The 14,949-nt window shown below is 36.5% G+C and overlaps 1 protein-coding gene across 4 annotated transcripts in view; it reads left to right on the top strand.

The window, feature by feature from the left end:
* NELL2 (neural EGFL like 2) overlaps positions 1-14,949 on the top strand; it is a 443,340-nt gene that overhangs the window by 165,598 nt on the left and 262,793 nt on the right. For all 4 annotated transcript variants that reach the window (XM_067009131.1, XM_067009130.1, XM_059081587.2 and 1 more), the window contains exons 6-10: positions 65-161; positions 2,556-2,628; positions 2,800-2,882; positions 4,118-4,246; positions 5,733-5,835. In XM_067009131.1, the coding sequence (XP_066865232.1) occupies positions 65-161; positions 2,556-2,628; positions 2,800-2,882; positions 4,118-4,246; positions 5,733-5,835 (485 nt within the window). The remainder of the gene's footprint in view (positions 1-64; positions 162-2,555; positions 2,629-2,799; positions 2,883-4,117; positions 4,247-5,732; positions 5,836-14,949) is intronic.

Genomic DNA, 14,949 nt, shown 5'->3' with positions numbered 1-14,949 from the left:
AGGTAATGGAAGATTCTAAGAAATGACGGTTAATGCACATTACTTACCTGATGCTTCTTTGCAGAATATATGAAAGAGTTGTGGAAAAGCCTTCCACAGACTTGCCTGTGGGCACATCATTTTGGCTGGGACAGAGAAATAATGCACACGGATATTTTAAGGTATCTTCTGACTAAAGTCTGAGCATAAAGTGTAAATATAAATGCTTTTTAATGAATTTGGAAAAGTACGTTTTGTTTTTTATGGTGTAAAGCAGAATAATTTGATTTTTTTATAGTTTTTTAGGTTTTTTTTAGTTTTTTAGTTTTTTTATAGTTTTTTCTATTTGTGTCTATTTCTGTTTTAGTTTTTTGTTTTACACTGGTGTTTAATTTAGCTAGTCAGCACTATTTTCTCTTTTTTTCCTGAATGAGTTTGAACTTTAGACATAACAGAGATGATCACAAGGCTCAATCAGGGCCGTTAACATCTTCTTGAAATCAGGCATTCAAAGTAATAAAAATCCAAAATGTTAATATGCAAATAAACTTTCTACCTTCGAAATATAATCTTTGATGATACTTTTATAGGGGTGTTAATAATAGAGCATTAAAACTTTTCAATATTTGTTATTCATTGTCTCTTCATACTTTTGAAAGTGAGAAAGGAATACATATATATGCACAAATCTATCAAAGCTAGAAAGCAGTTATAATTTATATCTTTTTCTTATCGTCTATTTAGAGACACACTCCATGGAATTGCATCATAGGATCTAAAAGACATACCATTTAACTTTCAGTATTTTAAGGTTGAGGAAATGAAGTCCAGAAAATTGCTTGACTACAAGCCCATAGTGTAATCATTTTCCCCCCCAATGACTCTGACACTGCCTGCCATACAGAAGAGGATCGGCAAATGGTTGTTAAATGAAAGAATGATAGGTGATGTGTCTAACTCACGGATTTCTAGCTAGAGTAGGTACCAGTAACTTTGAAATTGTGTTCTAAGAAAGGTTTGTATTCCCAGAAAGGTATTTTTAAAACTTACTTAAACTGCTACCTGGAAACCAGGTGCTTTGAATATGTTATTTCATCGAATCCTAGTCTTGCTAGCCTTGGTGCAGGGCCTTTTTAATTTTTTAAAAATCTCTTTTACATGTGCACAAACCTGTTCAGAGAGGTTAAACAACTTATCCAAAGCCAGTCATGGGGAATTGATCCCATGCTTGTGAGTCCTGAAAAATCAGTGCTCTTTTCCCACATAAGGGATAGCAAGTTTGTGCTATAGGTGCTAGTCTCTCCTCTATTTGATCATGGCAATGGAGCCCAGATGTGGCGTCAGAAACCTTCTCACATGTCAGTTATGTGTACTACTCTAGGGGCCATAATTTTTACTGTAGACTGTAAATGGTGCTCACTAGATTTGGGCAGTGCACAAACTATAGAACTCTACATGGTAGCTTTGCTTTCATGTTGCTGCTACCAAGTGATAGGATTTTGTTGTATACAAGTTGCTTCCCTGCTCCAAACCCCAAGCAAACAGCAGATCCAGCAATTGCCACATAGTGTACTTAAATATTTATCATTTACACTGACACTGTTTTTGTACCATGCTATTAATCAGATTAAATATATAGAAGATATATAGGCCAGGATTTGACTGGTAAATCTTTGTAGGTACATTCAAAATTGTCTTAATAATATGTTGGTATGTCACCTCTGTCATTAAACGTTCTATTTCCATTTTTCAAAAGGGATAAAGTGAACTATTACTTAAAGAAAATATATAAAGGTGTTGAAGGAAGAGAGAGGGATGGTAAATGAAAGGGACAGCTGGAGTGTGTCTGATGAGGTCATTTCTGAGTTACCATTTGGCCATTGCTTTAAGAGCCTTGTAAGCTGGAAGCTAATTATATCTTAATGACAAAGGATGCATGTAAATTTCACATATAAACATGTGATGTCACCTTCTGTGTAAGATGGGTCGTTTCCATTTGGCATCTTAAAAAATTTTAGGCTAAACTTTCTATACTCCTAAGGACTTATCACTGAGTCTTGCTGTAGCTGTTTAATAAATCTCTTGTCCTTTTTAAATTGAGAAATTCACTTAAAAATATCCAACCGAGAAACAAGAAATGCTCAAATAAGCATTGCTCTTATGACGCTTTTCTCTTGTTTTCTTTTTGATGATTGCAGTTAACTTAAAACTGGTATCAGTTTCACTGTTGTTGAAACCCAAAGTGATTTTCAGGTTGATTTTTAAAGGTCATTTTCAAGCTTTTCTTCAGTGGCTAACTAAAAATAACTTCCCAAAACGCATACTATTGCCTCAATTATATCTTGACATTTAATCTTAAGGCTTTAACAATATTATCAATAAGAAGGTACATCTATTTTGCCTGCCTGATGTTTTTCTTTCCCTTTGGTTTGAAGTCAAAGCAATGTATTCAAAAAGATTTTATTCAGGGATTTTGGTGCATCTATCCTGTAATGTTTCCCTTCATGAACTTGACTGTTGAACATAATTTGGGCAGATGAAAGTAATACGTCTTTTTCAAAATTTTTCTCACACAGGGTATAATGCAAGACGTGCAATTACTTGTCATGCCCCAAGGATTTATTGCTCAGTGCCCAGATCTTAATCGCAGTAAGTCCATTAGTTCTTGCACCGTGTAATGAAAAGTATGCTTCTTGCTTAGTTTTGTCCAAAATGTCAGTTTGAAATTGGAGTTCTCATATATTAGTTGTCAACATAGACTTTACCAGATTGAACTCCTTATAAATTATAACTTGACCACTGTGGTGTTTGTAATTCTAGCCTGTCCAACTTGCAATGACTTTCATGGACTCGTGCAGAAAATCATGGAGCTGCAGGACATTTTAGCCAAAACATCAGCCAAGGTAAAAGCTCCTTAGAAATAGAGTCTGGGGGAGCTCAAAAATCCTTGAGGTTCCTTACAATTCCTTTTATAACCACAGTTGTTCACCTTTGAGACTTTTCTTATACCCTACTGTGTACCAGGACTGAACTGAAACCCTGCTCAAGAAAGGGGCTTATAAATATTCAAACCCTAGCCATCTGTATAACAAATGATTCAGTAAATCAAGAATGAGGCAGATTACTACACTGCTTATTACAACAATAGGATTTATTGTTTAATTTAGTTTTTATTATTATTTAGTTTTTCTTTGCAAGGAAGGAAGCAAGAGGACATTGTAAAGAATATGAGCACTAGAATTATATCAAGGAAATGGTTGCACGAAATCTTTCTATCACTATGTTACAGTTGTAGGAATATTGACTGTCTTAAGCCTGTATCAAGTTTACCTATAGTTTCACCAGGCTGTTGTCATGTTGCATAGCAGTTACTTATGACCTGAAAGTTGTGTTGTATTTCAGTGATTTGTTTCTGACCCAATATACATTCTAAAATTTATGTTTGCACTAGAGCAAACATAGTCATGAAATTAAACATTTTTAAAAATGGAAAATGCTTCTCTGCATTGTGGATGATTCTATTTTGACTAAGCATTCTTTTCCATCATATAAATCCTGCTTTTTTCCCCCAAAGGCAGGGGGCAAGTTTATTACAAAAAGAAGAGGGGAAAAAAAAATCCTTTCTTTTAAATTAAAGGCTTAAGTCATTTGCAGCAACATGGGTAGACCTAGAGATTATCATACTAATTAAGTAAGTCAGAAAGAGAAAGCCAATTACCATACGATATCACTTATATGTAGAATCTAAAATATGACACAAATGAACTTACCTATGAAACAGAAAAAGACTCACATACGTAGAGAACAGACTTGTGGTTGCCAAAGGGGAGGTGGGTGAGGGAGGGATGGATTGGGAGTTTGGGATTAGCAGATGCAAACCATTATATAGAGAGTGGATAAACAACAAGGACCTACTGTATAGCACAGAGAACTATATTCAATATCCTGTAATAAATCACAATGGAAAAGAATAAAATGAAAAAAATAAAGGCTTATGTATATTTATAATAAATAGTTGATGGGCACAGCCATCATTACAGCTATTCACCTGAAAAACAGTCAGATGCCTGTTGGAGTATTTTCCCTTTCTGCATTGCTGGAATGGTGAACAATATGAACCCCTTCCTTTGTGCCACAGCTGTCTCGAGCCGAACAGCGAATGAATAGATTGGACCAGTGCTATTGTGAGAGGACTTGCACCATGAAGGGAACCACCTACCGAGAACTGGAGTCGTGGACAGACGGCTGTAAGAACTGCACATGCCTGGTATGGCTTTTGCTGGAGTTCAGACTAAGGGAACTCAGATGTCCCCACTCTTTAAAAATTAATTAAAACAATGTCATCATGAAAATTTCAAGGCCCATTTCCTCAAGAAACAACACTAAAGTGCCAGCAAACCCGGTCAAATCTAAAGAACTGTGTGTTACATTATTAAAGACACTTTCTAGCCTGTAAAGATGATTACAGTTTAAGAATGCTATAAAGTTTTTAGTTTATTGGTCCACACGTGAAGCTAACAATTTAAATTGGGTCAGTAAAGGGATTCCCAAAGGATTCTATCCTGTTATCCCTAACTTTTCCAGGGATTTTTCCCCTCATGTTTTATTAATGCATTTTGATAAAATGAAATTAAGTGTAACAGGAAATACTGTGTCCAGATTGGGCTGTACAAACAAATCATGGAGTTTAAATAATCTTTAAAAGTTTACTAATACAGTGGAATACAAATTCTAGAGTATAAATAAGTTTGTTCTCTAATTGCTCACTAATTAAGTAGAATATTTAGTGCATTATTATTTCAAACATGTAAGTTCATTTTCAAAGAAAAGTTCAAAATGAGTTTAGTTTTGAACTTTTAAATTCCACATGAATTATCTGTTAAAACTGGTTGACTGGAAAGAAGTCAAAGGTCTAAAAAATTTTTTCCCAAGTTCATCCAGTTTATTCAAAAGTGGAACATCATGATGGCAGAAGGTCAAAGTTAGCTGTGAAATAACCGTACATGTGTGTATGTGCGTGCCTGCTTTGTAGGATTTCTATTCAGGAACATATATTCCTATTAAAGTCATAGCATTTTACCAATACAGTAAAACCTTCCCAACTTGTTAAATGGGTGCCAAAAATCAAATTGAGTAAAATACAACATGTGGTATGTGAAGTCAGTAAAATGACTAGAAAAGCAGCTAACCTACCTGGGAGCTCTGGGTGACCTACAGGAATCAAATTCCTTGAGGTCCCCTTTGCAGTTTGGCACCTCTTGTGATGATTGTCAGCATCGATTCGTGGCGGTGGCCTGTCCAAGCTTAAATATCCTTGGGAAGATTTCTGCATCCTGAGACTGGGTCTCCAGCATGGCAGCAGCTCTTCCAAAAATCTCCTCCTTTGTTGATGCTCATTTTGTGAGTCATCTGGGGAGACACGAGTGCCCCAGGCCGACCCTCAGCCTGCTGTTTCCCTGTCAGCAGGTGCCCTTCCCTCCACACCTGTCCTCATCCACTTCACAACAGGAGGTGAGAACTCTAGCTCAGTTGCTGGACAGAAGATGGAGCCAATCACCATCTGTGTTATGACGCAACTTGTATTACTGTGGGTTTTACTGTATTATGGGTTTTGCTGTATAATAACCAAAGAGAATAGTGGTATTTATGACATTTTACATGAAGAGTTTGAAATTTAAGAAATATATTAAACGATACTTGAAAGCTACCAAGCTGCAACTTGGAAATTCTTTAAAATACTGTTTTCTTCTCAGAATGGAACCATCCAGTGTGAAACTCTGATTTGCCCAAATCCTGGCTGCCCCCTCAAGTCGGCTCTTGCATACGTGGATGGCAAGTGCTGTAAGGAATGCAAATGTGAGCATAACTTTTATGATGAATACTTTTTTGGCAAAAATAAAGCTTTGTATTAATAAATATTCACCCATCATTGGTTTAATCTGGGTAAGCTAAATAGCTTTTAGAAATGATGGAAACACCTTCTCTATTTTGGTTGAGCAGTTCTTTTCCACTTAAAAGTGCTATACTTGTATTTTAGCAAGAAAGTTTTTCTTGGAGGAATCTATTCTGTATAGTGACAGTAGTAGCAGAGATATGTAAGAAACTTAGTGGAAGGCATTTCTCTCATTAACACTGCTTGATACAAATACCTCTCAACTAGGTTGAGAATAGTCCACACTCAGTCAAGATAAACAAGAAAATCCAAGATACAAATGACCTTCAACAGCAGAAGATACAAAACTCTATTAGTCCAAACCACAGAAGTGCACATTATTATAGGATTGTCCAGTGTGGACAGGGCAGGGCCATGATCTTAATTCATAAAAGAGGCTCATGGCACTGAATGAGGAAGCCATCTGCCTTTAGCAGCTGTTGTATGCAGTTCACTTCTGATGTCTGGAAATGCTCTTTGAATCAATAGCTATCCTCAAATGGGTTCTAAATCATTTATTTAATAACATAAATCATCGCATCTCTATTACTTACACTTTAAAAGATTGCCTTACATCCATGTTAAAAGTAGCATTTAAAACTGAGCTATTATTATTATTGTTTACCATGCTATTATTATTTTTTACATTTTTTTGTAAAAACATATATGAAAACTGGGTTGTTATAAAATTTGCAGACAATATAGGGCTGTGTAAGTGCAGTATAAGCATACACACACATGCACGCGCACGCACACAAGACAGAAAGGGGGGTAGGGCAAGGGAGAGGGAAGGAGAGGGGAACAAAAGTAACGGCTGCTTTTTCTAGGGTTTTTAATGCTCACTGGTCTCCGTTGCCATTGTCATACCTTACTCTTGCCTACACAGCGTGCAGGGCGCTCCTTCTGGTGAGAGTGACAAGTTACCAGAGAAAAATCAGGAAGTCGCTTTGTAGTCCATTGATTTAATTCCCTCAGGAGCTCATGTATATTTAATTTTGTTGGACTTTACCTTGAAGCCAATCCATTTCATTGGAGTGTATTAACCTAGTCAAGTAGATTTGGCTGAACCAGGAAAGGTTGAATGCAGTCGTTCTCACACATGTCACCAGCTAATTTCCTTGGTGAGGGGTAATCTGAGTTCTTCCTTGAACTTGTATTAATAATGAAAAGCTTGTGATGATATTCTGTAGTTTTCTTTGTAGATGCTTGGAGGTAGGAGGAAGAAGGGCCCTCTATAGGACTTTATATTCATAACACAACAGTAGCAGGAATCATACTTTTGGCTTTTATTTCTTTAATCCTTTCCATTGATACTTCTACATTGTTACCTGTGAATATTTACATTCACATTTACATTAAGTGATGTTGATTTTATTAGAGATAGGCTGATTGGAATAATGGACCATCATGATAGATGGATTAGTCAGAAGTTGTGAATTTCAGTTCTGCTTTTACCTTTTGTCTCTGTTACCAACAGTAAGTTGCCTATTAAATCAGACTGTGCTTGAAATCTTCCAGAAAGCATGTAGTTAGACTTAATGAAATGGTAAAATATTTTGAAATTCATTAATACAAAGTGCTTCCGGCAGACTTTGGTGTTAATGATTGGAAATCAACTGTATCTCATACATAAAATAGTGAAAGCTGCAAGTAAGTGATCAATGAGGGGACCATAGCATCAGTGGAGAAGTGTCAAAATAATTCATTTGAGTCTTTCATTTCATACGGTTAAAAAATAATAAAGATTAAGTGACTTTGGCTTTCTGGTCATATTCAGTGATATGAGTGCCGTGGAATATAGAGGATTTGTGTCCTATAGTTGGTTGTATTTCGAGTATTTGAACCTCTGATTCTGATGAATTCAACATTTTACGAGGGCTAGCATTATATTTTCAGCAAACACCCATAGATTTTTTTTTTTCCTATGAGAAATAAGTATTTAGTTCATATGGTAAATATTATTAGAGATTATTTGGGAATGTGTCTTACGCACAAATTTTTTTATGCAGAAAAGAAATAACATAACTTTTTATTGAGTATAATTTATCTACTATATACTATATATATGTTATACATATATATGATGTAATTTACCCGTTAAAAATGTACAATTCAGTATATTTTAGTATATTTGTAAGATTGTTCAACCATCATCACTACCTAATTCCAGGACATTTTCATTATGCCAGAAAGATACCCCATAACCGTTAAGAATTCTGCCCTCCCCTCTCCTGCCAACCCCTGGCAACCGCTAATCTACCTTCTGTTCCTATGTATTTGCTTATTCTGGGCATTTCATATAAATGCAATATACAATATCCACATGCATAAATTTAAAAACAGTCACTAGAAATATTTCAGGAAATGTGCTTCTGAAAAGTTTTGCAAAAAAATATTTTATAAAGGATAAATAATATTTACAATAAATTTAATAATCATTAGCTGACTTGTTTAGATCTGATTTTCATATGTGCTAAAAGTGGGAGAAGCTAATAGTTATACAGATCCATGATGTTCTGTGTGTATGTATGTGTGTGTGTGTGTGTGTGTGTGTGTGTGTGTGTGTATCACTGTTACATATGAGGGGAAGGAAACAGTCTCATTTTCCTATATAAATTTCCCCAGTAGTATCAGTGTTATAATTTACGAGAACTTAATTTCAGTGGAATATAATTTCTATGTGTTTTACTTTTTAAAACACCAACATAAGCCTTCCTCTTTATTATTATTTTTTTATTGGAGTAAAATTGCTTTACAATATTGCGTTAGTTTCTGCTGTACAATGAAGTGAATCAGCTATATGTATACCTATATCCCCTCTCTTGGACCTCCCTCCCACCCCCCATCCCAACCCCTCTAGGTCATCACAGAGCACTGAGCTGATCTCCCTGTGCTATACAGCAGGTTCACACTAGCTATCTCTTTTACACATGGCTGTGTATTTATGTCAAACCTAATCTCCTAATTCATCCCACCCTCCCCTTCCCCCTCTGTGTCCACATGTCTGTTCTCTACATCTGTGTTTCTATTCCTGCCCTATAAGTAGGTTCATCTGTACCGTTTTTCTAGATTCCACATGTATACGTTAATATACGAGATTTGTTTTTCTCTTTCTGGCTTGCTTCACTGTGTATGACGTACTCTAGGTCCATCCACGTCTCTAGAAATGCCCCAGTTTTGTTCCTTTTTATGGCTGAGTAATATTACATTGTATATATGTACCACATCTTCTTTATCCATTCATCTATCGTTGGACATTTAGGTTGCTTCCATGTCTTGGCTATTGTAAATAGTGCTGCAATGAACATTGGGGTGCATGTATCTGTTTGAATTATAGTTTTCTCAGGGTATATGCCCAGTAGTGGGATTGCTGGGTCATATGTTAGTTCTATTTTTAGTTTTTTAAGGAACCTCCACACTGTTCTCCACAGTGGCTGTATCAATTTACACTCCCACCAACAGTGCAGGAGGGTTCCCTTTTCTCCACACCCTCTCCAGCATAAACAATGGGCGTAAGACCTAAATAGACATTTCACCACAGCCTTCCTCTTACACACTGCACTCATTTGATCTTTGAAACTCTTTGGCTCGATAGGCTTTTTAATGACATAAAATTAACAAAGTATGTTCTTTAGTGAGAACTATTTAAAGAGATTAATCATTTATTGTTTCTAAAGCCCTCTGAAGGGGAAACATGTAACCTAACCGCTGAACTGTTACTCTGCCAAGGCTGAAAGGAACGAAGGCCGTGCACGTGCACGCGGCCAGTCTTTTCTGGTGTTCTTTATTTACTGCTTTCAGCCTTGCTGTGTCAGAGTTGTTTGTGCAACTCTGAGCAGCCCTGTTTTGCAGCCTGCTTTATATTTTCCCTCTGTAACTTCAGCTCTAGCCCTTTATCCAAATATAAATACTGTTGAATAGTAAGAAGGTTGTTGTTCTGGGAAAGAAGTCAGAGAGAACCAAGCCTGTCACTTTTCTTTATTTGACTCGACATTAGCAAAGTGTTGGGAGGAGGGGCTAAACCTTTTATGCCTCTACCATTGAGCCACTGTGGTGGAGTTAAACAGACGATGAAATCCAAAGGCAGGAATGCACCAGTGCCAAATCATTAAGGTCATAATAGTCACAACTAATCTGAGGAAGTCATATCACTTCCTCAGATTAGAAGGCACATACTTTGCTCCTCAGGTGAACTTCACAGTAATTGTAAAAGGTAGGCATTGTCTCCATCTTCCTCATTAGAGGGATTATGTGACTTGCCCAAGGACACACATTTAGTTAGATGTGCCAGGGAAATTCTATCTGAAAGTGTTGTGCTTTGCCAGCCTACTTTCCTCTTCAAAGCCACCTGCTATAATTAATCTCAGTGATCTACCTTCATCGATTGGTAACTAAGCTTACTATACAAAGCCATTTGGGGTTCTGGCTAAGTCTAGGTGAAATTACAAAGTAAGCAGAGTATCACTCTGCTTACTTTTCAGCCACCACTGCCATACCCTTTATTCCAGTCACAGGCTCTCAACTAGCCAACAGCAAGATTGACTGATGCAAATTCAAGGCAGCTCTAGAAAATGTAAAGTATAAATATTGGGGGTGACATTAAATCTGAAATAGGCTGAAGTCAAACAAAGTGCATAAAATCTCAACCCAGTTTAAAAAATTGTCAGAAAATAATCAACTAAAGTTCTAGGAAATAGAAAGTTACTAAAATCACTGAACTTAGAAAACATTTTTAAAGTATTCAGTGAATTCATTTATTTTCTTTCAGTGGACTGTAGATTCAAGTTTGAACACAGATCTCTGATTCACAGAAAAAGTGATTCGTGAAAATAGGGAATCTGAAGCAAATCTGAACTAATGCTGTAATGACTTTTGCAGAAAAGGCTATGTTTTAATAAACAACAAGGAAGGCAGATTTCCTCTCCATTTCTAGAAAGGCATCAAATACAGGAAATGTGAATGTGACCATCAGCATTGGTTGGTGCTTGCCTAGTAGCCATAGTTATTTTAATTGGTGTTTCCTCAAAGAGGCCAGATTTTTTTTTTTTTTTTTTTGCGGTACCCGGGCCTCTCCCGTTGCGCAGCATAGGCTCCGGACACGCAAGCTCAGCAGCCATGGCTCACGGGCCCAGGCGCTCCGCGGCATGTGGGATCTTCCCGGACCGGGGCACGAACCTGCGTCCCCTGCATCGGCAGGCGGACTCTCAACCACTGCGCCACCAGGGAAGCCCCAAGAGGCCAGATTTATATGAATAAATTAAAATCATTATTTTGGCTGAACAAAATCAGGGTTTTAATATGTAATATAGATTACATTTTAATATGTTTTGTGCTGATTAGACATTATACTGTTTTAAACTTAATTTAAAAACCCTCTTAGCTTAGATAAAATGGATTTTTGATATCTTTGCATATTGAGTGGTTAAGCATGTGGGTTATAGAGTTAGATTTTCTGGGTTTGAATTCTGGTTCTACTGCTGTGCAACTTCGGTCAATTTACTTAACCTCTCAGAGTCTCAGTTTCCTCATCCGTGATATTATATGTAAGGGTTGGTGTGAGGACTGAATGAGTAATATATGTAAAGTGCTTAGAACAAAGTTACCTATTATTACTGTTTTTATTAAAAGAATCATTTATGTTTTTATTGATGAAAATACAAACTAGTGAAACTCATTTGGTCATAGATCTTAAAGCTACATAGGACCTAGAGATCTTCAGAATAGCAATTTGCTTTTGAGGAGGTAAAGCTTCAATATCCCTATTTTACGTAGGAATAGTAAAGCCAGGGAGGTTAAATTGCTTTTCTAAGATCAGTTAGTTTGTAATGCAAGGTAATTTTTTTTTCAAATTCTGTTCTGATATACAGTACTACTCTTTTAAGGCCATTCCACCCTCAGTATTTTGGATAGGTCTTGACTAAGGTTTACACGTGGAACCAATTTATCATGCTTTATAAATTCTTTTGAGTCTGGCTTCTTTCATTCAAAATCATGTTTGTGAGACTCATCCATATTTTTACATGTAGATGTCATTTATTCATACTTATTGCTGTATATGTTCCATTTGTGTTAATGTATCACAATCCAGTCTATTATTGAAGAGTGAGTTAGGTGGTTTCCAGTTTTTGACTCTATAAATAGTCCTTCTATAAATGTTATTTACATCTTTTTTGGTGTTATGCATGCCTGATGGGTATATACATTAGAATTGTCTGGCCACAGGGTAAAAACTGTTTGATTCTACAGCAAAGCAGTTTTCCAAAGTGCTTATTCCAGTTTGGCCTCCCACCAATGGTGTATGAACATTCCAGTTGCTCCACAGTCTCACCCACACTTGGCATTTTTGGTCTTTTTAATTTTAGGCATCATGATAAATCACATTGGTACATCATATTGTACTGTAGTTCAGAATTGCATCCCCCTGATGACTAATGAAGATGAGCACTTTTTCATACATTTATGGACCAATTTCCCTAATTTTAAATAATAGAAAATAAGAGTAGATTTTTAAATACATACATTTCCCTAAAGAGGATTTTTCTTGTTTTTTTTGGGTAGAAGATGGTAGTTTTGGAGGTTTGCTTCTTTTATTTTCTTGTTAGCATGCAAATATGGATGATCTAGGCCTGTCACTTAAAATGCATAGCAAAGTAGGGACAGAGATTAAATGACAGTCACTCAAGTAATTTGGGGATTTTTTTTTTTTTTTTTTTGCGGTATGCGGGCCTCTCACTGTTGTGGCCTCTCCCGTTGCGGAGCACAGGCTCCGGACACGCAGGCTCAGCGGCCATGGCTCACGGGCTTAGTTGCTCCGCGGCATGTGGGATCTTCCCGGACCAGGGCACGAACCCGTGTCTCCTGCATCGGCGGGCGGATTCTCAACCACTGCGCCACCAGGGAAGCCCAATTTGGGGATTTTTTAAAGAAAGGAATGGCAGTAATGAAACTGACTCAGAGACTTTTAAACATGTGAATATAGGAAAGAGGAAGAAAAAGCAATGGTATATAGTTCACCAAGAATCTCTTTGTTCTTAAAAAAAAAAGAAACATAATTTATATAGGCTACATTAAAAAAGAAAATAATTTGGGGGCAACATAACCAATAAACTTAGCTGTCTCTACAGTAATTCTGGGAGCATGGGAAATATGCAGTATGCATTGGAGGTTCTCATTCATGAACACGATTATAAATTATTGGGCTTTATAGAGACACGAGGGGCTACGTGACTAGAATGCTAATGCTGACTCAGGGGGATCTATGCAATAATGAAAAAGGTAGAAATAGCAATCAAAAGGAAGGTGTGTTGTGTTACATATCAAACACAATATTTTGGGGAAGTTTCCCAAATGTCTGTGGTTATTAAGGAATATTATGTCAGCAAACAATTGAATGAGCTGAGTGCTTATGGTGTTGGTGTAAATCAAGTACGTGGCCTTGGTTTGGATTGTCTTTTCTCACCAAAATTACCTTAATTTAGTACTTAAAATAAGACTGGATAAATAATAGAATTATGACACTTTTCTGATTCTATAGGTAAGTATGAAGAAATGGGCAAGGAAATAGTTCACGTATGTATTAGTTAAGGTCATTGAACTTATGACAGGGAGTATTTTCACTAAAGACAAATAGCTAAGTTTTATTAAAGAGAGGTTTCATCAAGATAATCCTGTAGGTTTCCTCAACACTGTCATTAATTTTGTGCTGATTTTTTTCATCAACTCTTCAAACAGGCATTTGGCATACTGCTATCTTTTAAGCATTATAAAAACTGATAGATGTCAAATCAGAGGAGAAAACACTGAACTGGCAATATATTAATAAACAAGAATAATTAACAATATAGCCTTCAGATTAATGACTGTATGAGACACTGCATGATACATTTTAATGATCTTTTAGCAAAATAAAAAATCTATTGTTAATTTGTCAGCTTGTAGCAGAGCTGAGGTACCAGGAGAAGGCAGGGCAGAATTACAGGATGATGGCAATGTCACAATGATTTGCTGCTGTGTCCTGTATTCCACAGTTCTGAGATGTTTGACTCTATCATTCTTTCTTCCTAATCCTACTACAGCATTTAAAAAAATTTATTTTACTCAAGTATAGTTGATTTACAAAGTTGTGTTAAGTTCTACTGTACAGCAAAGTGATTCTGTTTTATATATATATAAAACATTCTTTTTCATATTCTTTTCCATTATGGTTTATAACAGGATATTGAATGTAGTTCCCTGTGCTGTATAGTAGGACCTTGTTGTTTACCCATCTTATATATAATAGTTTGCATCTGCTAATCCCAAACTCCCACTCCACCCCTCCCACCCCCCTTAGCAACCAGCATTTTTAATGTTTGAACGAAAAATAATGCCTGCATACGTTAAACATTCATCCATCCAAAAAGATATAAAATAAAAAGTAAAGAATCTCCTTTCTCCTCCCTCTCCTGAACTTCTTTTTTCCCACCATGAAATCCCCTGAACTTCTAGTTCTTGTGTATCCTTCCAGGTGATTTTCAATGCGTCCACTAACATATGCATGTGTAGGCTTTTCATGTACAGTAAATGACGTCATACGTCTTCCTGTACTTTTATCTTGGAGATGTTTCCATATCAACAAATTTTTAAAAACGGCTGCATAGCACTCCACCGTATAATTTATCATAATGTTATTTCTTCCCCCTCAAAGGATATTTTTGTTCTTTCTGATTTGTTGTGGTGGTTTTTCTTATGAAAATCACTATTGTGGGATGTCATTCCTGCATAATCTTGGTGCACTTTTATATGGTTTTATACAGTAAATTGCTGAGGGTGGAATTGCTGGGTCAGAGACTGTGGCACTTTTAAATATTGTCAGCTTTTGCTCTACAGTTATTTTCTTGCTCTAAATTACAAAAAGCTGGGTGTTTTTCCCTTCTAGTGAGGAGCACTTGGTGGCAGCGCTGAGGGAAAACTGAAAACACCACTTTTCTCTCAGTTTCACGAGGTCTTTAAAAAGAGCAGCAGGGGCATTTTTCTTTTTCCCAGGCAGCTTTGACAAG

Source organism: Kogia breviceps, chromosome 12 (genome assembly GCF_026419965.1).
Source record: "Kogia breviceps isolate mKogBre1 chromosome 12, mKogBre1 haplotype 1, whole genome shotgun sequence".
Taxonomy (NCBI): Eukaryota; Metazoa; Chordata; class Mammalia; order Artiodactyla; family Physeteridae; genus Kogia; species Kogia breviceps.
This window is presented reverse-complemented; position numbering and strand designations above follow the sequence as displayed.